The sequence below is a fragment of the Sus scrofa genome, chromosome 5 (assembly GCF_000003025.6).
Source record: "Sus scrofa isolate TJ Tabasco breed Duroc chromosome 5, Sscrofa11.1, whole genome shotgun sequence".
Lineage (NCBI taxonomy): Eukaryota > Metazoa > Chordata > Mammalia > Artiodactyla > Suidae > Sus > Sus scrofa.
The window spans coordinates 89,305,929-89,331,672 of NC_010447.5; the positions used below are offsets into that span (position 1 = coordinate 89,305,929).

General features: G+C 43.5%; 1 protein-coding gene across 5 annotated transcripts in view; it reads right to left on the bottom strand.

The window, feature by feature from the left end:
- CRADD (CASP2 and RIPK1 domain containing adaptor with death domain) overlaps nucleotides 1-25,744 on the bottom strand; it is a 222,812-nt gene that overhangs the window by 48,326 nt on the left and 148,742 nt on the right. Inside the window, exon 3 of one of the 5 annotated variants that reach the window (XM_021092767.1) lies at nucleotides 2,317-3,069. The exons of the other annotated variants lie outside the window; for them this stretch is intronic. Within the exon in view, the coding sequence (XP_020948426.1) occupies nucleotides 2,768-3,069 (302 nt within the window). The 3' untranslated portion in view covers nucleotides 2,317-2,767. Of the gene's footprint in view, nucleotides 1-2,316; nucleotides 3,070-25,744 lie in introns of those variants that run through there. 5 annotated transcript variants of the gene reach the window in all.

Below are 25,744 nucleotides of genomic sequence, written 5' to 3' on the forward strand. Positions count from 1 at the left end.
TATGACACAACCTTGATTTTGTTACGGAAAGAACACACAGGCCCAGAAAGGAACCAACCTGGGCTGTTAACAGTGGTTATCTTTGGAAGATGGGAGTAGGAACCATTCTTACTTTTTTCTTCATTGGTATTTTTCCACATTGCAATAAAAAGATGGGCTATTTCTGCATTGATAAAATTTTATGTAGTTATAGTTTTTAAAAAGTTAGGGGCCTACTCATGCACATGCATATGTGCACGCGCGCGCGCGCACACACACACACACCCCCCAAACCAAGCTAGGGTGAGACTTTTTAATCTTTTTTTTTTTTTTTTTTTTGGTCAGCACCTCCAAGTGCCCTGTTACCTCACTGCACTTATTCAGAAGTTTATCAGGGGAAGGCGATCTCTGGAATCGTAGAATCTTCTCCTGCACAAAAACACATGTACTGCTCGCAAGCACATCACCTCTCGGATTCTCTTGGCAGGTAGGCAGGTGACATGCGGCATCACTCTTTGCAGCCAGAGGTAGAAATCAGACAGTGATCTGCTGCTTGGTTCTTCCATTCGGCAAATCTTCGGCAAGAACATGAGCCAGCCCGGTCAGGTGCAGCTGCCATGTGATGGTGGAGACCCCTTGACCACTAAGGCAACACATCTGAGCTCCCTGAGAACCCTGACAGCCCACGGCAGGCGAGTTCATCACGAGTTGCCCTTTACTGCTGACAGAGCACACAGGTGTCCGTGCATGACAGATGCCCACAAAGGGCGAGAATGACCTAGCCAGTCATCACACCCGCTTCTAAAACGCCTTCTAGGCAGATGCAGCAAAGCCCAGCCATCCTCACTCATCCGTAAATGTGGTGAGCACACAAGCTGAAGCAACTCCGTTAGCAAACCCAGGGAGAGGAACAGCGCTATTAACAAGTCCAAGGTTCAAAATGACGAGCAGTTAGGGAAGGTGGGGGGAGGTACAGTCTACCACGGGGCGCAGCGATGGGGCCAGAAGCGTGAGGATTTTGTAAGGTAATGAATTCATGGCTGGGCTACAACATGGAAAATTAGAGCTGATAAGACCCGTGGACCATTCCTCTGATGTATTGTTGAACCCTAAACATAATGATCCTTCTTAGGACAGGGAATATGCTTCCCAGACACTTGAAAGGATGTCATCAACACAAGACCGGCCTCTTCTTGAGTGTTCACTTTCTGTTCACACTCACCACTCGATGTGCCTGTGCTCAGAATGGACACAAGTAAACAGTATACGTTTTTTTCCCTTTGAAAAATTCTGAGCTAGGTTCGGATTAAGAAGTGGATTCTCCAATTATCCCGAAGGACAGATCACAGACTGGGAATGGTCACCTGTCCCTCTCTTGACAGGGCCCACTGAGCAGTTAATAAACTCCTATCCCATTTTAAAGCCTAGCAAGAGGCATGGTAATAGCACTTCCTGCTACAGAGCCCTCAGCTTCAGCCAGTGCTCGGCTTGGTCTGTGAACTGCACCCGCAACCAGCCACAGCCGCCAATGAACAGCTCCCATTTCCCAAGAGCTGATGATGGGCCAGGCACTGGAGGAGCCCTTGGCAGATGTGACGCCTTTAAGCAACACAAAAGTCTCGGACGTGGGGACAAAGCATTGCCTCATTCTACCAATGAGGAAACTGAGGCTTAGAGAAGTGACGTGACTCACCCAAGGAGATGCTGCTGGCGGCAGGCGGGCAGTGAGCTCCTTCCCGGGAGAGGAGGAATGAGAGCACGTGGGGGAGAGGGAGTGACACTGAGCAGGTGGAAAGGTCACACAGGAGGGGTGATCTCAAGACACACTCTGACTCAGTCACCTCAGGCACATCACTCCATCTCACGACAGAAGGGGGCTCACCTCTCTTCCCAGCTACTTCACAGCACTTCTGTGAGGTCCGGACGAGACAACACGTGTGAGAAGCCTTGCAAACGGTCAAGCGTCTGACAAAGGCCACGTGCTAGTGGTAAAAGGGCAGAAGATTAAACCGTGGCCCTTAGGAGCACAACCCTTCAGTCATTAAGACCTCAGAGGAAGGACCACACTGTCCCCCAAGCCCCACTCCTTTCAATAGAGGGCACGTGATTTTCTTCAGCAAATTTTTTAAGGATAAAGAGCTCAGATTTGCAGGCTGGGACTGTAACTGGTCTTTGCAGGGAGCTTTAGTGTCTTCCATTTAATGCAGGCACCCTGCCTGTGCTATTTACTTTGACCAGAGAACATAGCCATTTCGCTGTTACTATCAATTCTGTTCCAGAGAAAGGACTACGAGAATTTCACACCCAATCTATGCAATACAGGAATATCAAAAATACTTACTCATGAGAGGGCCATTTTATATACAGTAATTCATTTTTTCTTATTATCATAATTATCAACAGCTACGTCCACCGTTCGATTCTCAGGCATCATAAAAGTGGATGGTTTATATATAGGACACCCGCATTTTTTTCGGGCCACTAGGATGAATCAGTTTATTGAAAGGCAACCACACAATTAAAACCTGCACAATTCAAATAATGCCATCCTCGAGCAATGAGACACAATGAATTGTCAATGCAGCAGTGTGGGAAACCTACTCAGTCATCCTGCCTTTCAAGGAAATGTCAAGTGGAAATCGCATTATCTCCTTTTATCGAAGGATCACTAAAAAGACCAAAAAACAACAACAACAAAAAAAAAAATCCCCCCAAATCTACCTGCCCTGGGTGAGAGTGAGGATTTGGCACATGCCACGGGGGGCCCCGGGTGTTAATGGGTGCACCATCATTCCAACATGTCCTGGAGCACAGACGGGTCCACCTCCATGGCCTGGAGGCTCCTGTGAAGGCTCTGGAAGGTGGCCTGCTTTCCGAAGCGCTGCCTCCAGCGGACAAAGGCCTCTACCACCTGGGACTGGACGTTGTGGGGGTGGTTGGCCTTACAGCGGTAGATGTCGGTCTGGGACAGTCCCAGAGACAGCACCACGGGCTCCCACTCGGGGCCCAGCCTCTGCGCCAGCTGGTTGATCTGCCGGTCGGACGGGGAGCTACTGAGGATGTGCGGGGGGATTCCAGCCATCGCGTCATCTGGGGAAGAGAAAGACACGAGCGAAGACATCAGACGGGGCGGACAAGGAAAAGGTGGGAGAATGGCACACACCTGCAAATGGCAGGGGCCAACCCTCCTGATCTTCGGGGGGGTGCTGCCCAGTTCAAAGCTATGTATAGGGGCTTAAGAAGTACCACCTAGCATCTATGGAAATCTCATTACAGGAAATTTGGAAGCAAGAAAATAAAAATAACTAGAAATCCCATCAGAGAAACTCATTCATAATAATTTGATCTATTTCTTTTCAGTCTTTACACATAAAACATATTTAGGATTACATTGCATGTACTGCTTTGCAACATGCTTTTTGCATTTCTATTTCTTCTATTAGAGAAGCCAAGCAGAGGGTTCTAGGGGACTCTAAGAATGCCCACGTGGGCCCATCTCTCTCAGGCACTGGCTTGTGGGTGCAGGGGTGCCACTCTCTCCTGTAGGAATGGTTAGTGCTACAGAGTTACAGGCTGAACAGAACAACTACTCTCTCCTGATAAGCTGATGACTACCAAGAAAAGTTACAATTTCTAACAGAAGCAGGAGCTAAAACATCCCCTGAGGGGGGGGAAAAAATGTAGAGGTAGCAGAAAGAGAAAAGGCGGAGACGGTTGTTCAGCATGGGTCATGGGAGGAGAGGGACCATCCTGGCTAAGCCCGGGGCAGGAAGAGGAAGCCCCTGCTGTGGAGGGGCAAGAGAGAACCTGACCTTGCACTTCCTCCAGTGGAGCCCAATCTCCCCAAGGCCAGTGAGCTGAAGAAACCTGACATCAGGTGAATAACTACAGATGCGCTCAGATGTGCCACTGGTTATCCAGAAGGCCTTCCGAGGAAGGAGGTGAGAGCGAAACCCTGAACATGGGCAGAAGGAGCCCGATGAAGGGGAAGGGAAGGAGGGAGGCCTGCCCTGTGCAGCAGGCACCACGTATGCAAAAGGCCCTGCAGCCTCAGAACCGGGCGGGTTCAAGGAAGTAGAAACCCAGCATCTCAGCAAAGATCAGAGACTGCAAAGGACTTCCAAGATGATGATGCGGGGTGAGGGGTTAGGCCGGGACCAGAAGCTCAGACTTCTGTGCGACAGCACCTTGTACCACACTTTCTGTCACCAGCATCATAGGAATTGAGGTCAATCCCACTTCACACTCACCAGCTCGCTGCTTTGATTTATGAATTCTATGAGAAGGCAAAAGGCATCCTGTTAGAATAGCTCATGTTTTCCATAGCATGTGCCTTTGGTCTTAGGCACTTGCCAGTATCTTAGGCAGGAGTTGCAAAAATGGGGTCACGGACTCTTTCTGGTGTTTGTCAAGGCTGCTTTTTTTTTTTTTAATGACTTAAGAAGTATATCAGAATAATGATACTACTGACTACTATTTTATAGTAACACTAATGCTTTTATAGCTTTTATAAAAATATGGGCCTATGTGGAAAGTTCAAACCACACAAAAAAGTGCAAAGAGGAAAACAACGTAGCCACCATCCCACCATCGTATTTACGGCTGGTGACCAGCATTCTGGGCCACAGTGTGAGAAAGATAACGTAGCAGTTTTCTTTACGTGCACGAATAAGAGTGACTTAATTTTGCTTGACGATAACAGAAGTAAAAGCAGTAGAAGTGAAACCCAATGGCTCTGTGACCTGCAGTTCAATGCTTAAAAACAAAAAGAACAAAATCAACCAAACAAGCAAACAAAAAATGCATGCACACATACAAACTATTTAACGCCGAGAAAAAAATTAATGAAACTTTCAGAGGTAAACAGCATGTTTTCACAGGAACGCTCTACAATGAGCCCGTTCTCTTTCCTCTCTTTTTTCTCACACCTCTCCGCTGTTGTTGCTTGTACCATTTTTATCTGGTTGGCTGCCGACTGTTTACACGCGTCTATCACAGTACTCTCCCCCTCCCCGCTGCTTAGTCTTAAAACTACATCATAAGGCTTTGACTCTTCCCCCGTCTTTTGTTGTTGTTGTTACTGTGTTTTAACCATGGCTTTTCTCCTCTCAAGTCTGTTATTTTGATTTGAGTCACTTGGGTAAAATTTCTTTAGAGGGTGGGGTTTTTTTGGGTTTTTTTTTTTTTTTTTTTTTGCAAGAAAGCTCCATGATGACCAATTCCCGGAGTTCTTTCAGATCGAGACTGTCTCCTCACTGCCTTCGCTGCTGAACGAACACTTCATGTTTATTAATACGATGTGATGTTATTTTAATATGTTTTAGCACATTTTAAATTATGGCTAAACGTTTGTATTATTTAAATATACATTCAATTTTATTCATCTCACAAATTTACCGATCTTGCTCCTACTTTTAGGGGAGACAATGCTGGTAGAGAGAATTCTCATTCCAACCTGATTACTCTCCCTTGGGTCGAACCTGCTTTTCTTCTCTGGTGTTGACAGTTCCGAAGCTTTCGTTCAAGGTTTATCTTGGTTCCTCTGGATCAGCTCTTCCAGGTATGTGGCATGACCTTCTGATCGAAGGTGGAGTTCTTCCTTCCTTTCAGAAAAATCTTCCTGTGCTGTATCTTTGCACACTTTTGTCTGTGCCGTATGCTTGTGTCTTTGCCCATCTCCCACGACTGTCATTTTCTCTCTTACTGCTTTCTCTCCCTACGATTAGCTCATGCCTTTCCCCAGTGCTATTTGCCTGACTGTGAGTTATGGCTCTTCCGGATTTTTTTTCCCCCCACTTATATTATGTTTTTGCTCTCAGTTTTTCTTGGCTCTTCAATCTATTCAATCAATCTCTCTTTTAAAATCCCTTCCCACCTCTCACGCATGAGGATGGCTACTATGACATACAAACAAAAACAGGAAATAAATATTGGTGAGGATGTGGAGAAATTGGAACCCGCTTCCCTCTTGGTGGGCATATAAAATGGGGCGGGCACTGTGGAAAAGAGTATGGCAATTCCTCAAAAAATTAAAAATGAAATGAGCATATATGATCCAGCAATTCTACTTCGGGGTTATATACTCAAAAGAATTGAAAGCAGCGACTTGAAAAGGTGTTTGTATATTCATATTCATAGCAGCATTGTTCCGAGCAGCCCAAAACTGGAAGCAACCCACGCCTCTATCAAGGGATGAATGGATAAACAAAACTTGGTATAGTACACATAGAATATTCTTCAGTCTTAAAAAGGGAAAAAAAAAAAAAAAAAAGGATGATCCCTGAGGACATCATTCTAAGAGAAATAAACCGGTCACAAAAGGACAAACACTCTTGTGATTCTACTCATGTGACTACTAAGAGGAGTCAAATTCCCTGGGATGGGAAGGATGGTGGTTGCCAGTGGCTTGGGGAGGGGGGACGGGAGGTGCTGTTTAATGGAGACAGAGTTTCAGTTTTGCAGGGTGGAGAGTTCTGGAGTGGTGGCACACCACCACGAACGCACGGACCACTGAGCTGTATGCTTAAAAATGGAAGAGAGAGCAAGCTCCATGTTCTGTTTTACAATTAAAAATATAAATTTAAAAGAATCTCTGTATCCAATTATAATATTGAGTTTTTATTTCTACTGAATTGACACTGAGCTTTTTTTTTTTTGTCTTTTTAAGGCCACACCCACAGCATATGGAGGTTCCCAGGCCAGGTGTTGAACTGGAGCTACAGCTGCCGGCCTACACCACAGCCACCGCGATGCCAGATCCAAGCTGTGTCTGCGACCTACATCACAGCTCATGGCGATGCCAGACCCTTAATTCACTGAGTGAGGCCAGGGATGAAACCCACGTCCTCATGGGTTCTAGGCAGGTTCGTTACCTCTCAGCCACAACGGGAACTCCAATACTCAGCTCTTCCGCAGCATGAGATACTTGTGAGGCTGAGTTTCCCCGGACAGTTTTCTCCCAGACCAGACTGATTGTGTGTTCATTTTTTTGCAAGCTGTTCCTGTCACCCAGTCCCCTGCTGCAGCATAGTTGCAGAGTTGTCATCACACTTAGCTTCATCTTGCTCATATTTGACATGAGAAGCTCTATCCAGAGCTTCTGTCTTGGGGAGTAAACCGATGTCTCCTTACGCTCTGCTCCCTCGTAGGGGACCAGTTGCCCTTCTCCCTCTGAGCTGGGATGTGAGGTTGGCTGCGGTTTTCTCTGCGCTGTTCCGCCGCGAAGGACAGGTAGGACTCGCGGGCAGCCCTTGCCGGGGCTCCTGTGCACTGCCCTCTCTTTTGGAAGCTCGCTCACTCTGCCAGGGCGCACTCACTCCCAGGGTGGTTCCGGGCTCCGGGGAGGCGGCTTGCTCCGAGCTGCCTTCCTGCCTCTGCTCAGAGGACTTCCCGACACTCACCCAAGCAGCTCCTTCCCCTGCTGATCTGTGGGGGAGACTCTTCAGGAGGCTGTCTCCTCACCTTCCTTTCCCAGCATTGCCTCTGAGGGGTCAGGATGGGCTGTTTCCGGCCACTCAGCAAAGTGCATGGCATAAAGCTGTGACTGGCCTTCTTGTTTGTCTGGTGGCCCCTGGCAAACGGTTCTGTTTTGAACTGCTTTTTGGGTGTTTATTGGGTGTTGGGGAGGGAGCATCTGTGACTGTGCTGTCTGTCCTCTGTCATCATTCCGACTCCTGGCCACTTATTAATGCAACATATGCTTTGAGCCAACTTTTTGCAAGTGAGGACAGTATTTGCTGTCCTTCTCCACACTTTCGGGGTCACCCATCCCTTGCGAATACTGCCACATAACTGGGGCATGGCCAGCCCTCTATGGACATGGGCTTGAGCAAGGATAACTGACACATTAAGTGCTGCCCAGCCAAGAACACATCAAGCCCTTCCAAAGAGATCTTACGCACAGAGAGAGACAATAACAGCTGTTTGTGGCGTCTGACCTTTAGCTGGAAAAGTATCCTCATGAGGCCCTTCCAGCTCATGAATTCTGCTGAATATAAGGTTAATTAAAAAGGAGTGTCCTAAGGCAGCAGGGTCAACTCCCAAGGACATACGACATCAAATCGGGTCAAGCTCTAAATTAATCCATTGTGACCATCTGGCCACGGTGCCTCCAAGCTTGATGTGCGCACCCCTGGTGGCGGGCAAGATGATGCCGGGGTAATCAGGGAAGCTTCTGGGTTAGAATTAGTCATGTGTCTATTTTAACACAATTGTAAAAAGTATCCATAGCATTTCAAACCCATGACTGCAAGGATTAAGATAAGTCAGTTACAAAGCAGGTATAGAATGATCAAAAAGTAAAGAAACAAGAAAAGTAAACTTAAAAAGTAAATTTAAATAAAGGCACTACATTAGAGGTACAGGTGTCCCACTAATAAATAAGGCAAGGACTGTACAACGAGAATACAAGAGACTGAAGTTTGGGACGTGCAGCGCTTCTCAGCAAGTGCACTGCTGGCATCTCAGGCAGGACGATCCACTGGCCTGCACCTGCTAAGTGCTGGGAACATCCCCCCCCATCTCCACCAGAGCACATGTGTCCACATCCCGGGACGAGGCAGTATTACCCCTGGTTAAGAACCACCAGATACTATGACATAAGAATGTCCATCTTGAAGTTCCTGCCGTGGCTCAGTGGTTAGCGAATCCAACTAGGAACCATGAGGCTTCGGGTTCGATCCCTGGCCTTGCTCAGTGGGTTAAGGATCTGGCGTTGCTGTGAGCTGTGGTGTGGGTTGCGATGAGGCTCGGATCCTACATTGCTATGGCTGTGGTGTAGGCCGGCGCTACAGCTTCCATTCACCCCTAGCCTGGGAATCTCCATATGCGGGAGAGTGGCCCAAGAAATGGCAAAAGGACAAAAAAAAAAGAATGTCCATCTTTCCCCAAAAAGTTCTAAGCAAGGAGTTAGCTCCTTCGTATACTCAGAAAATGGTCTCCCTTATATGGATTCTCTCTCTTTCATGCAATTCTTTAATCCCATTCTCAGCAAAGTTAAAACTCACTGAGAGGTTCAAAAGAAAACAACATTCTCTGATAACCTGTCTACCACGATGAAGCTAAAAACCCATTTGCAGGAATGAACACCCCCGTCCCCACACCCCCCATCTCTGTACTTATCCCCCCACCCCACCCCCCATCTCTGGGGTCATTACATGAATAGAAACAGCTCGGCCTTCCCCTCTCCTCTCCAATGATGATTCCTCCCACACTCAAACCCATCAAGAGCTGCTCCGGGCTCAGATCTAAGACGCACCCCTAACTCTTCTGTATCTTCTCTGACTTCGCCATCTCCCAAGCGCCTCATGGGCAGAGACCCGTCTCTGAGCTCTGCACCCTTCCTTTCTGACCTCTGGCCCCTTGCTGAGCCCAGCATGGAACTCAGTGTCTCCTTTTTCAGCAAGTGATGATATGTTTGAAGCAAAAAGTACCTCCAAGTCAAGTTTCCAACTCACCATCTCTATGAGCTATGTGTTTCTGATCTGTTTCAGAAAAAAAAAAAAAAAAAAAAGTCATCTTTTCCAAGAAACGTCTGTGCAGATGGCACTCCCTGGTTTATCCTGGCTGAGTGTGGATTCTATGACTGAAAACAAGTCCACAGGCCCAGTGTCCTGTGTGGTCAACCTCCCATTTTTACCCTGCGTCCTGACGATATGCGGCCACCTTATGGTGACCCGAGAAGAGGACCTGCACGGGTTCAAAATACAGTTCAGAGACCGAAGACCACGGGTAAAGGAGAGGCACAGCAGCACACAGACAGCTGCTGGGAAAGTCAGAGACGCTGCGGCCAGGGGTCCAGAATCGCAGCCAGGGTTTCAATGACCAAAGGCCCTTTTAAACCTCAGTTATTTGGGGATGTGCCTGGAGCTTTTGTGAGCGCACATGAGTTCTTATGAAGTGACTCAGATGGACATGAAGCCGCACTTTGAAAAACCATACCCATTCCTTTGGTGAGCTGGCGACAGGAACCACTCTCCCTAACTCACGGAGGGAGGCTCACAGGCTTCGGCTCTGCCGGACCAGGAAAAAAGTTAAGCTAAGAGATGGTCCCTCCTGGTACAGCCGCTTTTTAGGAGAAAAGGCTAACCTGGCCTTGAGGACATTTAAGGCCTCTGCTCAGGTCAAGGCTACTAAGGTTCCCTTGACCAAACAAGACATGTGCGGCCAAGCCAAAGGCCCAGAGGAGAGGGAAGTCAGTCTTCTCACAGATTGGAAGAGTGCAAATTTGCTGAGCAATAAGCTATAACCATTCACAAGGTACTAACGAATTTTTTAAATGCAGATGAAATGATACATTTCTGGGAATATATAAAATGCCAAAACTTGTGCAGGACAAAATAGAAAATGTGAATAAACCCAAGGATTGAATACACGGAAGAGAGTTCCCGTTGTGGCAGAATGGAAGTGAATCCGACTAGGAACCATGAGGTCGCAGGTTCGATTGCTGGCCTCACTCAGTGGGCTAAGGATCCGGTGTTGCCATGAGCTGTGGTGTAGGTCACAGACGTGGCACAGATCCCGCATGGCTGTGGCTGTGGCGTAGGCCTGCAGCCATAGCTCCAACTGGACCCCTACTCTGGGAACCTCCATATGCGCAGGTGCGGCCCTAAAAAGACAAGAAAGAAAAAAAAAATCCGCAGAAGGAGTAATCAAAGCCTTCCCCTGCTAAAGAGCCCTGGGTTAGTTTTGGCAAACATTCATGGAACATTTAATTTCCTATCTTATATAACTAGAAAACAGAAAAAGAACAAAAACTATGTAACCCATTTTATTAGGTGCCTGTGCTTTTCATTCCAAACAGGACAAGGAGAATAAAGGAAAGAAAAATCAGGAGTTCCTGTTGTGGCTCAATGGACCCAGCCTAGTCTCTGTAAGGATGCACGTTCGAACCCTGGCCTTGCTCGGTGGGTTAAGCAGTTAAGCATCAGGCATTGCCATAGGCTGCAGCGTAGGTCACAGATGCAGCTTAGGCCCCAGCTGCAGCACTGATTTGACCTCTGTTCTGGGAACTTCCATGTGCCTCAGATATGGCCGTAAAAAGAAAAAAAAAAGAAAAGAGAAATCACAGGCTCATTTCAGTCATAATTTTAGATATAAAATTCCTAAATATTAACTATTCGAGGTTTTAAAAATCTATTTAAAATAATATATTGCGAACAAGCCGAACTTATCCCAGGATTGCAATAATTTCAACATTATAAAATGTATCCATTCATTCAACATATCAGTGGCTTAGAAAGTCATTATCTTAATAAACACAAACAAAATTTGATGAAATCTGATACCTATGTATCATTTAAAAATTCCTTTAAAAACTAGGAACATGGGCAACTTTTTAAACTTGATAAAATTACAAAAGCCTTCAGTCAGATTTAATCTAAAGAACTTTAAAATGTGTCCCCTTTAAGAATGGGAACATGACAAGGTGCCCACTAGCACCATGACTGTTGAATTCAGTGGTGGAAGTCCTGAGCAGTGTTGTAAAGAAAAAGAAATTAGATGTTGCATTTGAAGGGAAGAGATAAAACTATTGAAATGGAGTTTTAACTAAAGAACAACCCCCCCTTGGCTAAGAAGGCAGCTGCAAGCCTTTCCAGCTGTGCTCATCACTATGCCACCCTTCTTGTAATAATGTAACAACTGTGTGCTCTCTGTCCAAGCCAGCAGCCCTGCTAATCAGGTACCCAGCATTGCTTATCAGTTCGATTCTGTAACCTTGCTTGCTCAGTTTCTTAGGGAGGAACACTGTCTGCTTGGGGATGGGGGAGGTCCGGGATGCTTCCATGGGAAAATCAAGACCTTGTAATGTATAAAAGTTGTGAGAACAAACACATGGTGCTCAGACTCTGGAGGTGACTCCTCTGAGCCCGCACCGGTGCTGAATAAACCTTGCTTTTCCATATCTCCAAGTGCTGTTTGTCTCCTTCCGATGCCATGGTTTTTGCGGTTTCCGCAACACTATCACTATTTTCAGACTATATTTCTAGTACATAGGAAAAGGCCAATCTATTAGACCAAATCAGAGGGTTGAACAAAATTGCCAGATGAAAGATCAACTCAAAACAAAAATCACAGCAAGCAGCATTTCTCCATTCCGGCAATAATCAAATACAAAATACAATAAAAATAAAATAAGCCATGACAACTATAAATGAGCTAGAAATTAAATTAGCAAAGATCACATAATATCGCCATGTGGAAAATTTTAAGCTTTTGTTAAAAGATTAAGGCAACCTGTGCCTGGCAGTCACTCCGGTGCTGGATGGAATGACGTTATTATAACATAAAGATGACAATTCTTGTAACGACAGTTTTAATTTCATAAAGGAGAATGAAGAGGCGTTCTCCAACCTGGAGAGAACTAGCTAATTACATGTATTGAAAAAGAAACTAGACTTTTTCAGCACCCCCTAAACAATGATAGATTTCCTATGGATAAAGGCTCAAACATAAAAGGCAGCGCTGTATACCGAATGGAAAGTAACGTTGGAGGAGTTTATGACCTGTGGTGGGAAGTGACTTTTTAAATGAATCCCCCAAAGATACATTTTTTTACATTGAAAGAGACCATGGTTTAAGCTGATGGAGCAGAACGAGAAAAGATATTTCTAATATCGACAAGTAAAGAGGGAATACTCTCTGGCCTTATTCAGTACACCTGAAACCAAGAGGAAAAAAGACAGGAATCTCTCAAGGAAAAAGGACAAAAGGAAGACCAGGAGATTCAAACGAGAGGAAATGCAAAAGCAAGCACATAAAGAGAGGCTCAAATGCTGAGATTTAAGAAATAACAACCAAAATGGCAATGATAAATTACTTTATGTGCATAGAAATCTAGACAATACCAAGTGTTGGCTGTAATGGGACCGTGTAGGCAACTTTATTGACTGCAGTGGGGAATGAAGACTGGGCAGCCCCTCTACAAGCAAGCAGGCAGGGCAGATAAAACGGAATATAGTACATATTCTTGTTCCTGGGGGTATTTACCCAAGAAACACTCTGAAAGAGGTCACTAAGGGACAGGTAGGAAGTTGTTGGCACAAAGCTAAATCATTTGCGTTAGCAAACATACATACACACACCTTATAACCTGCGCTCCTGTTTGGGGGTTTATATATCCCATAAAAACTATAAAAACTCTCGTTCAGACCCAGGAAGGGTCATCTACGAGGTTGTTTTTATCACGTACCACTCGGAAGAAAGGAGCTGAAAGCAATATGAGAGCTCATTACCAGGGAACAGATGAAGAAATACAAAGGAACACAGAGCGGATACCGCGCAGTGAGAGAGAATATGGACCCAAGTAAAACAGTCACCAGAAAGCAGGGTACCCACCACAGTGCAAGTTTTGAAGTGCATGTTTAAACAACACCATTAAACACACACACACACACAAATAAGAATGTATCTCAGACAGGACAGTTAGTTACAGAGGGAAGGAAAGAGAGGCTCCTACTAGGCTAAGAAAACTAACGTGACAGGCTGCCTCCCAGGGCTCACGCGTTCATCTTCGTCCCTGAGGGCATGGTTCTGCAGAGGGACTGCAGCCTAGGGACTGGCTGCCTGGAAAGGGAAAAAAAAAAAAAAAAAAAAAGGCAGCACATTGAAAAGACAGCTAATTAGAACCCCTTGTTCTGATAGATAACCACAAGGAACAATCTGGTCCTCACAGAGAGGTGGAGAAATAAACTGTGTGATCTTTCTAAAAATGATTTCCAGCAGGCGGACGGCCCTGTTGCAAAATACAAATAAATCACACATATTGTCATGGAAAACTTGATTGGCCCATCAAGTTCGTGGAAGGTCAGCAACAAAACTATTAGCAATAATTGAGCTCTTACTGAGTTAAAATGCGGGACGTAGGGTGGACAGAGGGTCTGGACTAAGAATTAGCAGGCCTGGGTCCTACCTACATTCAATCTAGCTGCAAACCTTGCATGAAGTCACTTAGCCTCGCCTGGATTGCTTTCTCATTTGTAAAAGGTAAAACCAGATGACTCCTAAGGCCTTGTTTAGATACAACATGCTACACCCTCTTTTTAAAAAGCACTTTGGTTTTCTGCAGCTCTCATGCCCTTCGACTTCTCCTTAAGCAGCTGTGATTCCCATGCTGTTGCATCACTCTTCCCGGTACATCCACCAAGAGACAACCAAGACCTCTGGAGCTCTCGTAGCGGGGTTTTGCTTGTTCCTGCTTTTAAAATAGCGCTCATGGAAACTTATCCTTCCATAGCAAAAGACAATTAATTGAACATTGGCATAGGAAATTTTTTCAGAATGGTATCAAAAACTTTAAAAGTTCATGTTACAACTTGCTGAGCCACTCATTTTTCTCACATGCTTGCACTGACCTGACTCAGTTTCATCAACTGACCTTTCATCCTACCCCCTGATCACACCAGCCTTCCTGGAACCTTAGGGCCTTGTGCTTAATTGGTTCCTTTCCCTGGAAGAGTCTTCCACTGACTCCCTCCATCAAATGTAACTTCTCAACGGAACCCACCCTGACAGCCCTATTCTCAATGACAACTCCTAGCCCACTCTAAGATATCCCCTTATCCACATAACATCTTCCAACATATCATCCCCCATCCGGTGGTGGGTTAAAGGATCTGGCATGGCCATAGCTGTGGCTCGGATTCCATCCCTGGCCTGGGAACTTCCATATGCCGCAAATGCAGCCATTAAAAAAAAAAAAAAAAAAAAAAAAAGTGCCTGGCATATAGTAGGTTCTCACCACATAAATGAATACTGTTGGATAAATGAATATATTAAAATGATGGTCCATTACAATAACAACGTGTTCATTGGTTCTGTTCTTAATGGCTATAGTAGTACCAAGTGCTTCCATGTTTAGTTACTTAGCACTTAAAGAAAACACAGAAATTATATTGTATCATCTTGGAGAAGACAGAACATTTTAAAAGAGGGGGTAGCAACTCTTTAACAGTAAAACACTGACAAAGTTAAGGGTAGGCAGGTACCCACTTTCTGTACTGAACTGGGCCACAATGAACCCCTCTCTCCCACACCTATGTTTAATTTTAAGAGAGTCAGAATGATTGACAGACCCCAAGATGGCTTCTGGGCAAATACTCTGATTCCAGAGTCTCCAAAGCCCCTAGGACCTAAGGAAATGAACAAAAGGTAACAAAAAGAATCCAGCCCTCCAAAGATGGCTGAACCATACTCCAGCACCCCCTGAAGCTGGATCAATCATTCAATCAAACTCGACTCGAAGAGAGAGACTCTGATTTCCCCAGTTGGGAACCGCACAATGAATGAAATGGGCTTTCCTTTCACTTTTTCTCCTCTGACTTCAGCGCTGGGGATGGGACCTGCCCCACGGAAGATGGGGGAGATCACAAACATGAACAGGAGGGCTGACTGCTGCCAGCAGAAGCGACGAGACGTTTCACAGGCTCAGGAGAGACTGCAGGGCACAGGTGTGACAAGGTGGCCCCATAAACAACAGAGAGGAGCCGGCCCCTTTGCCAACCCTTCTTTCAACACGTGCCCTTAAGGCAAAGCAAGTGCCCAGAAGAGGAAGTATCCAGTCCTCAAAGGGCAACGAAAAGGGAGTCAAAGGGGTGTCAAGGAGAAGCGATCCCAGTCTGGCAGAGCAAGCACCGCAGGCTGAGCACCGCTGCCCAAACATGGGCAAGATGGAATGACATGGCATGGTCACTCACATGCTAGTGTAACAAGTGATTTTAAGAGGGAATATTATGTGGGAAAAAACTGACAAAAAATTGGCAATCTTCAAGGAATAAGAGAAAGTAATTTACCATTGAATACCTTAAAAGCATAAAAGAAATATGATTACGGTAAACAAGAGCTTAATCATGGGATAATCAAATAACGAAAGGCGATTTTACAGGAAACGTGTCATACTAAAAATGAGGACCAAACAGCATCATCACGAAACTAATACATAAATCAGAAACACCAAGGAATAGCATTAACATGACTCCACATTATTTATATTCACAAAAGGCTTGAGATAAAGGCAGAATTTAAAGCAGTTATGGAAAAATTATATCTATGGAGGAGAGAAAATTATAATCCATTGAAAGGTTAGTGGGCAAAAAGTAGAAAACTAAGCCCAAAGTATTCAAAGATCTAGCACAAGAAAATATCCCTACAGTGAATAAGTAATGAAATCTAATCTCTAAGTTGAAAGCACATACCCTGTTGTAGGGAAAACATTGACATAGAATAACCAACTGTGAGACATATTCTGGCTAAATAATTGAATTTCCAGTTGCAAGATATAATCCTTCAAGCAGAAAAAGCAAGTTGCCTACAAGGGGAGAGAGTCCTTATTGAAAATTTCCCAAGTATTTTTTTTTTCCAGGAATAAGTTTTCTAAATTATATATATATATAATATTAATTATATATAATTATATAATTATAATATATATAATATTAATTATATATATAATATTATTATATATATTATATTATATATATAATATATATATAATTATATATATATTATATAATAATTATATATATATATATATTCTTTCTTAGATTCTTTGTCCCTGTTCTATATAGTAGGTCCTCGTTGGCTATTTTATCTAAAGCAGTGTGTATACGTTAGTCTCAAACTCCTAACGTACCCCTCCCTTGCCTTCTCCTTTGGTATAAGGAAGATGTGGTGTGTGGACAATGGAACATTACTCAGGCATTAACAAGAATGAAATAATGCTATTTGCAGCAACATGGATGGACCAAGAGGTTATCATACTACTGAGTAAGCCAGGCAGAGAAATGACAAATATCATACGATTTTGCTTATATGTGGAATTTAAGAAATAAAAAAAGAGAGAATTTAGCTACAAAACAGAAAGAGACTCACAAACAGAAATCAACAGTATTTTAAATGCAAAAGATAATGAAGCAATTCCTCCAAAATTTTAAGGGGAGTAAAGTATACTCTCTGCATATCATTCTTAGCTAAGATGATTTTCAAATATAAAGGTAATCAGCAAATATTGTTGAACATAAAAACTCAAGTATTCCCTGTTTGTTCTGAGCCCTCCTTTAAAAGTCTTAATCTAGTCAGTGCAATGAATAAAATAAATATACCAGCAGTAGCATATCAAGGGTGGGAAGGTGGAAACTGCTTGCTTCAGATGCAAGCAATAAAGAATACATTGGAGAGAACTTAAAAGCAGCCAATAAAACCACTTAAAATCTGGAGTTCTCTTGTGGTGCAGCGGCTTAGGTCATTGCTGTGGTGTGGGTTCGATCCCTGGCCTGGAAACTTCTACATGCTGCAGGCCTGGCCAAAACCAAAACAAACAAACAAAACCCCCAAACACACTAGAAATCAGTCTGCTTTTCACATCAGCATGCCGGAAAATTCTAAGCAATGCAAATGATACCAGATCCCTCCTTTCCGTGGTGGAACCTCCCCCTACCAGGCCGTCGTTCCAAGCCCCTTAACCGGCTTCTTGATATTAGAAATTGAAAAGCTACGGCAAAAATATCAATCCCGAACACTGAATTTATTTAAATACAAAACTAATTTTAAACAACCGCACAGAACATAATGTTACATATCTTGATTATATGAAAACAATAATATAACCAATCAAAATCAAGGCTGGATCATAGACTGGGATGTAAACAGCATCACCTTGACTGTGTGAAAATAACAAGGGCACTGAACAAAATCTAGAAGAAAGGCAGTGAGGGTGCCTATTTATCAATGCAGGGAAGAAGAAATCTGTACTGCCTGAAACGGAGAGGGCAGCGGTCAGGACAGGCTGTTATTTTGCGGAAGGATACAAGCCCCAAATCTCAGGACTTAACCGACGGAGAGTTCACGTCTCACTCACACTCCCGCCACCGCGGGCCCACGTGACTCTTCAGGGCGGTGCCCCTGAGAGCTGTGCAGCCTTCGTTCCATGCATTGGTGATGTTCTGCTCCTCCGCCTGCACATCACACGTAAGCATCCACACTCACAAGGCAGGGAAAGGAAGGGTGAGAGACTGGAAATCTGGCCGTGAAATACGTCTGTTAGTCACGTCTGCTCACACTTTGCAGCTAAAGCACATCGCAAGGTCACACCCAACTTGAAGGGAGTAAAGGAAATACAATTCTCCTGCATCCCAGGAGAAAAGTGGGAGGAACACCAATGACGTCTACCAACAAATACACTCGGGGGAAAAAAAAAAGAAATCCAGAACCACACACTTCAAGTGCATCACCCTTTTTATTAACTTCAGAAAGAAAAACAAAAAACATACTTTCCTGTGAAAAAGATGTTTATTTAAATTTCAGTAATAAGTTAATTTTTAATTTCGTTCTCTCCAGTTACATTCAAATAAAATTAAATGTATTTGTTTTAAAATTTTAAAACTAGCACGTATCATACGATTCCATTTTTACGGAAGCATTTTTCTTTCTATCGGCCATCCATCCATCTTCCCATCGATAAACATGCTTAGGGAGATATCCAGATGTCCAAAAGGATGTTCACTTAATGAGTCTTATTTCTGAGTGATAGGATTTTTCATCTTTTTCCCTGTATTTTTCTGCATTCTTTGGATTTTTTTATAATGCACATGCATCATTTTTATATACACAGTAGAGTCATTATTAGAATATGAATGAACTAGAAGTAACACTTGACCTTCTAGTATCAAGCCTTAAAACCACCAGGTGGCAAAAAAGGGAGATTTTGACATTGCACTAAGAAAGGGAAGGAGATTAAAGGAGGAGAAAATGTGATATTTCATGATCATTGTACACTGTTTGAAATTACAAAATAGGTAAATGCTGATAGTTTCAGGCCAGTCAGCTGCTTTGAATCAGTTTCGTAAAGGACATACATTTTCTTTTTTTTTTTTTCATTTTCCTACAATTGTTTTTCATTTCTTTTCTTTTTTAACATATGTATACACACACACATTCTTTTTTTTTTTTTTTTTTTTGGAGGCGGGGGGTGCACCTGCGGCATATAGAAGTTCCCAGGCTAGAGGATGAATCAGAGCTACAGCTGCCAGCCTGTGCCACAGCCACAGCAATGCCAGATCTAAGCTGTATCTGTGACCTATACTGCAGGCTCACAGCAACACCAGATCCCTTAACCCACTGAGCGAGGCCAGGGATGGAGCCCACATCCTCATGGATAGTCGTCAAGTTCTTAACCTGCTGAGCCACGTGGGAACTCCATATTATCTTTTTTCTAATATATCCTTTTTTAAAATATTATTTCCATCATGGTCTGTCCCAAGAGACTGGCCATGGTTCCCTGTGCAGCACAGCAGGACCTCATTGCTTATCCACTCTAAATGTAATAGTTTGTTTGCATCTACTAACCCCAAACTCCCACGCCATCCCTCACCCTCCCTCCTCCCCTGGACCTATATTTCTGTTTTACGTTGTTTATATCTTGCTTATACAGGTCATTCCTACCAAATACCCAGTTGCTAATTGAGTTTAATAGAGGTGTACTACAGAAATTGAGCTGATTCTTCCCATTTAAAGGTATGCATATTAGGAGTTCCCGTCGTGGCGCAGTGGTTAAGGAATCTGACTAGGAACCATGAGGTTTCGGGTTCGGTCCCTGACCTTGCTCAGTGGGTTAAGGATCCGGCGTTGCTGTGAGCTGTGGTGTGGGTTGCAGACGCGGCTTGGATCTCGCGTTGCTGTGGCTGTGGTGTAGGCTGGCGGCTACAGCTCCGATTCGACCCCTAGCCTGGGAACCTCCATATGCCGCGGGATCGGTCCTAGAAAAGGCAAAAAGACCAAAAAAAAATGTACATTAAATGCAAAAGTATAATAAATGTAAGAGGAAATGTAACTTCTCATCAGAGTCGACTTATCCATAAAATGTAACTTCTAATCGGAGTCGACTTATCCATTATGTAGAGTGGGGATAGTACCGAGACTCCGTGGTACTCTTGCGGGCCCATAAAAGTGTTTTAATTTCTGTTAAAATCAGAAGAAAAAAAGGAATTTTAGGTCAACGAAAATACTTGAATATAAAATATTAATATATTCATCTTTATAACAACCCAGGCATAGACTATTTTTTTATGGCGGAAAAAGGCCCCAAAAGGCAACCGTGCCTCTAGTCCATGAAAGGCACAATGTGACCCTGTTTTTAAGTCAGAAATTCATTGGCAGATGGCAAAAATTACTTGGTTTATTGAAACATGTACTTAAAAAACTACCTTTCGAACTTAAAAACCGTGTTGTTGTTGAGAGACGACTTTCCAAAGCGCCTTGTCAGTTACTCAGCGTGCACAGACGACTAATATAAATTCGCAACTGTAATGACAACATGGTTTTTTCATGGTCCGCCTGCAAACGACATTAAAGTTTCCTTCATGTGGAAGGTGCATTATAAAGATAGAAAGGGTTGACTTTTTTTCCCCAACTAGAAAAAATGAATTCCTGAATTGCGTTATTTCCCAAAGATGACTGTTCTCCCAAATTTTCAAAATGATTTCGAAGTATTTGTAAATTTATTTTCATCCTCGCAATCAAATTCATAAATATTTAAACCGACCCTCAAACTGAAGAAAACAAGCTGGCCTTGTGCTCCCTGGATACGATCTTTGCTGCTGATCCCTGGGCAGTAGAGGGTCAAGAGTTAAAGAAGCTTCAACTGCATGTGAAAATGATAAAATAACAACTCTGAAAGATTCAAGTTTTCTTATCAGCCCTAAACCTGATGAGAAGAAAATTACGATCATCATTACGGAGTGCTCACTGAAGCAGACTTTAGGCATCAAAAGTACTTTTTATTTTTTGATGCGAATTCAGCTGGGTTGAGTGGCTTGGCAATCAGACCAAAGAAATAAAAAAGGATGAAGGTCACGTGCGTTTGCCAAGCAAAATCTTTCAAAGTTATGACACAATAATCTTAAACATGAAACTCTCAGTCCTCTTATCAGCAAGTGAGGGAGAGAGAGAAGGCAGGCTTTTCAATTTGCCACCTTCCCGCATCTGGAAGGGACAGTGACGGGGGTGACTGACGCAATCAAGAGTCAAAATAATTGGGAGACTGATCCAACGATGCTAATAAGATTTAATTTGTTTGAGGACAAATGGGACCTCCTACCAAACTTAAAAAATCAATCAGAAAGATAGAAACTGTTTGCAACTTGCCTCAAGGGCAGGTTAGAAGAAAAGGTTAAGATGTCTTAACCGACTGGAAATGCAGTGTGACTCAAGGAAGGAGGAAAAGGAGGAAGGAAGGAAGGGAGGGAGGAAATAAGGAAGGAAAGAAAGGAGGGAGGGAGGAAAAGAAAACCTGAGCAAAATGTGAGTTCCAAACTCGTGACGTAACTTTGGTATCGGGAACAAGGGAGCCGACAGTCTCTCAGAATCCGCAGGAGTCGGACAGACCTCTTCCAAATCAATGAGCTGATTGCATGTTATATGGCCAGAGAAGCAGCCGAATCCTGAATGCAAGGTCTGCCCAAAGAAACCTGTAAGCGCACAGGAACTCAGCGTAGAAGCATCTGGTATCTACCACGGTGAACTACGAGCTCGAGGGAGGCGGAAACTGTCTGTTTTGTTCACGGCCAGGACCTAACCCGTATCTGGTACATTACAGCTCCCAAGAAATAACTCTGAAGAGTTTAGTTTGAAAATGTATGAAGCAGTTGCGTTTCACACAGGGGATGCATTCAGAAGGTCTCAGGTAATGGGAGACTAACCTGGCAAAGCCCAGGAGCACTGCCTTGCAGCAAGAGCTTAAGCCCAGTAGGGGTTTCCATCTGGCTCTGGAGTTTTGTGATTCCTGGCAAAATTTTAATTTTCTAGGATGTGCATTATTTCAAATGTTGTGCCTGAAGCATGACTTCAGGAGTCATTTTTATCAACTAATTCCAATATAATTTCATATAAAGTGCAGTGGCACTTGAGGATAGATACATTAATTCAGCAAATATTAATTGAGGCCTATGATGTACCAGCTACCTTTCAGTGCTAATCATTCAGCAGTGGGCATATTTTGCTATTTATGTAAATTGGTTGTAGTGTGTCTGAAGCACCTCTGTGGAACTTAGGGCTTTACAACAATCTATCTAAACCAATTCATTTATTTTACCAATGGAAAAAAATTAAAAGAAAGGAATTAAAGTCACTTGCTCACTCTCATAATTAATCGGTTATGGAGCTCTGAAGACATGAGCCACAGACAGGTCCCAGCAGGTATTCAGGGCCTGCTTCCAGCTGCAAAGAAGCAGCTGAAGGTAATTTGAGGCACATTTATGAAAGGACCTCAAAAATAAAATAAGATCATTAATGAATATTCTTTTAATCTTTAAAAAAAAAAAATTCCAGACTGTGTTTTTCTGGTTTTCAATGAAAATTTCTTTTAAAAACAGAGATTAGGAGTTCCCATCGTGGCGCAGTGGTTAATAAATCCGACTAGGAACCATGAGGTTGTGGGTTCGGTCCCTGCCCTTGCTCAGTGGGTTAACGATCCGGCGTTGCCGTGAGCTGTGGTGTAGGTTGCAGACGCGGCTCGGATCCCGCGTTGCTGTGGCTCTGGCGTAGGCCGGTGGCTACAGCTCCGATTGGACCCCTAGCCTGGGAACCTCCATACGCCGCGGGAGCGGCCCAAGAAATAGCAGCAACAACAACAACAACAAAAAGACAAAAAAAAAAAAAAAAAAAAAAAACCAGAGATTAGGAGCATGTGCATGTGCGTATGTGTGAAACTGAAAGAAAAGTTTAACAAAACAAAAAAGTTTTATTATATGGTATCCTATTATATTTTATTCCAATTCTGATCAGCAACCACTCAATCAAACCTCATGTTCCACTAACATGTAGCAATATTGTTCTCCTGCATATTCTGCTGGCTAGTTGCTACCCCCCATTCAATAATCAGCTCCTGTGTCACCTCCTCAGAGAAGCTTTCCAGGATTCCTCCAAGCACAATCCACCACACCCCTCTTTTTTTTTAAATCTTTTATTATGATTGATTTACAATGTTGTGTCGATTGCTGCTATATAGCAAATTGACCCAGTCATTCATACATACATACATATATACACACACACACACATTATTTTTCTCACATTATGCTCTATCATGTTCCATCACAAGTGGTTAGATATAGTTCCGTGTGTCATACAGCAGGATCGCATTGCCCGTCCACTCCAAATGTAGTTTTCAATCCTTCCCACTCCCTCTCCCGCCCCCCCCCACCCCGGCAAACACGAGTCTGTCCGACATGTCCATGATCTTTTCTGTTTTGTAGATAAATCATTTGTCCCATCCTTTAGACTCCACATATAAGTGACATCGCATGATTTCTTTCTTACGTATGAGACTCTCCAGTTCCATCCATGTTGCTGCAAATGGCATTATTTTGTCCTTTTTTATGGCTAAGTAGCATCCCATTGTTTATATGTACATCTTCCTGATCTATTCATCCATCGATGGGCATTTAGGTTGTTTCCTTGTCTTGCCTATTGTGAATAGTGCTGTGATGAACATACAGGTGCATGTGTCGTTTTCAGTGAAACTTTTTTCTGGATATATGCCCAGGAGTGGGATGGCTGGGTCATACGGTAGTTCTATGTATAGTTTTCTGAGGAACTTCCATACTGTTTTCCATAGTGGTTGTAGCAGTTTACATTCCCACCAACAGTGCAGGAGGGTTCCCTTTTCTCCACATCCCCTCCAGCATTTGTTATCTGTTGACTCGTTAATGATGGCCATTCTGACTGGTGTGAGGTGGTACCTCACTGTAGTTTTGATTTGCAATTCTCTAATAATTAACGATGTTGAGCATTTTCTCATGTGCCTGCTGGCCCGCTGTATGTTTTCTTTGCTAAAATGTCTATTTAGGTCTTCTGCCCATTTTTCAATTGGGTTGTTTGTTTTGTTGTTGAGTTGCATGAGTTGTTTGTATATTTTTGTCAGCTGAGTCACTTGCAAAAATTTTCTCCCATTCTATGCACTGTCTTTTCGTTTTTTTGGTTTTTTTTTAATGGTTTCCTTTGCTGTGAAGAGTTTAATTAGGTCTCATTGGTTTATTTGTGTCTTTATCATCTTTATTCTTGGAGGCGGATCAAACACGATGTTGCTGTGATTTATGTCAAAGAGTGTTCTGTCTATGTTTTCCTTCAGGAGTTTTATAGTGTCTGGTCTTATATTTAGGTCTTTAATCCATACGGAGTTGATTTTTGTGTCTGGTGTTAGACAGTGTTCTAATTTCATTCTCTTACAGGCAATTGTCCAGTTTTCTCAGCACCATTTATTGAAGAGACTCTTTCTTCCACTGCATGTTCTTGCCTCCTTCATCATAGATTAGCTGACCATAGGTGTTTGGGGTTATTTCTGGGCTGTCTACCCTGTTCCATTGATCTGTATTTCTGTTTTTGTACCATGCCATTTTGATGACTGTAGCTTTGTAGTAGAGTCTGAAGTCAGGGAGGCTGATTCCTCCAGTTCTGTTTTTTCTTTTCAATATTGCTTTGGTTATTCAAGATTTTTTTGTACTTCCATACATATTTTAAAATATTTTGTTCAAGATTTCCCTCGCGGCTCATACCCTTCTTTAAAACCTGACAGGAGTGACAGCGAGGATACAGGGAAGGGGCAGAACCGGAGGAGAACGGGAGGTGGTGCCGGAATGCCTTTCTCTGCCACACCTGAGCCCCACACTGGAGCAGGAGCCCCCACAGCTTAGGACCTGAGAGGGTCTTCTCACCCCCGATCGATTTCCTGGGCACCAAGCACTTCCTGGCCCATCACAAAGCACTCAGTAAGCAATTGCTGAAACAAATCCTTTAGGGAGCTGATGAAAGAGCTGACCCTGAAAGCAAATAAAAGAGCCCATCCATCAGGGCTGCACACTGGGAGCCAATGGACCGAATTTGGCCCACAGATGTATTTCATTTGGCCTGCGTGATTCAGAACACTACAGAGACAGCCACTGAAAATTGGGAGGTTTCACAAACTTCCAGATTTGTGGCTTTGCTTGTCAGCTCACAGAGGCATCCTCAGACTGCTCTCCACTCTCTCCCACAGTGCAGTGCTGGGCTGCCTTCCCATGGCCAGGATCTCTCGGCTTCTACAGGTGTGTGATTTGCAACCCCTGCACCAAACAATGGCAGAAGAGCATGTAGAGTACGACAGCCTACACTCGGCGAATAAGCTCCAGCCTCTGAGGGAAGGAAGAGAGCAGAGCAAAAAGGACCCTTCTCACTCAAGACAGCACAGACCCTCCATGTATCTGCAATCTTTCCCCGGGAATGACCGGCTGCCCAAGAGAACTGTCATTACTCGCTTTCTCTCTGGGAGGAGATGAAAAAAAGGGTAGAATCATTGGAAAGAAGGACTAAAATTAGAACATTTTATTTTTCCTTGTATCCTTTGGCACTATTCAATACCATTTTACACAGGTGGTTTTCAATAAACATGGAAGCAAGGCTGTGGAAAAATTTTTAAATGCTGTATTGGTCTCAAAATTCCAGTTTTTCAGATATAAAACGATGTCTGAATACCTTCTTCCAATGGATGCATCCTCATGAAAGCCTTAACGCTCTCAATCAAACTCTCAGCGTATTTTTAAATGGAAATGGACAAGCTGATTCTAAAATTTATAAGGAGATATGAGCATCAAAATAAATTTAAATAGGAACAGAGTTGGAGAAATTACACCACCCGATTACAAGACTTATTCTAGAACAACAGAAATGAAAAGCATGTGCTGTTGGTAACACGACAGGCAAAGAGACCAATGGAACAGACTCAAGTCCAGAAATAGATGTA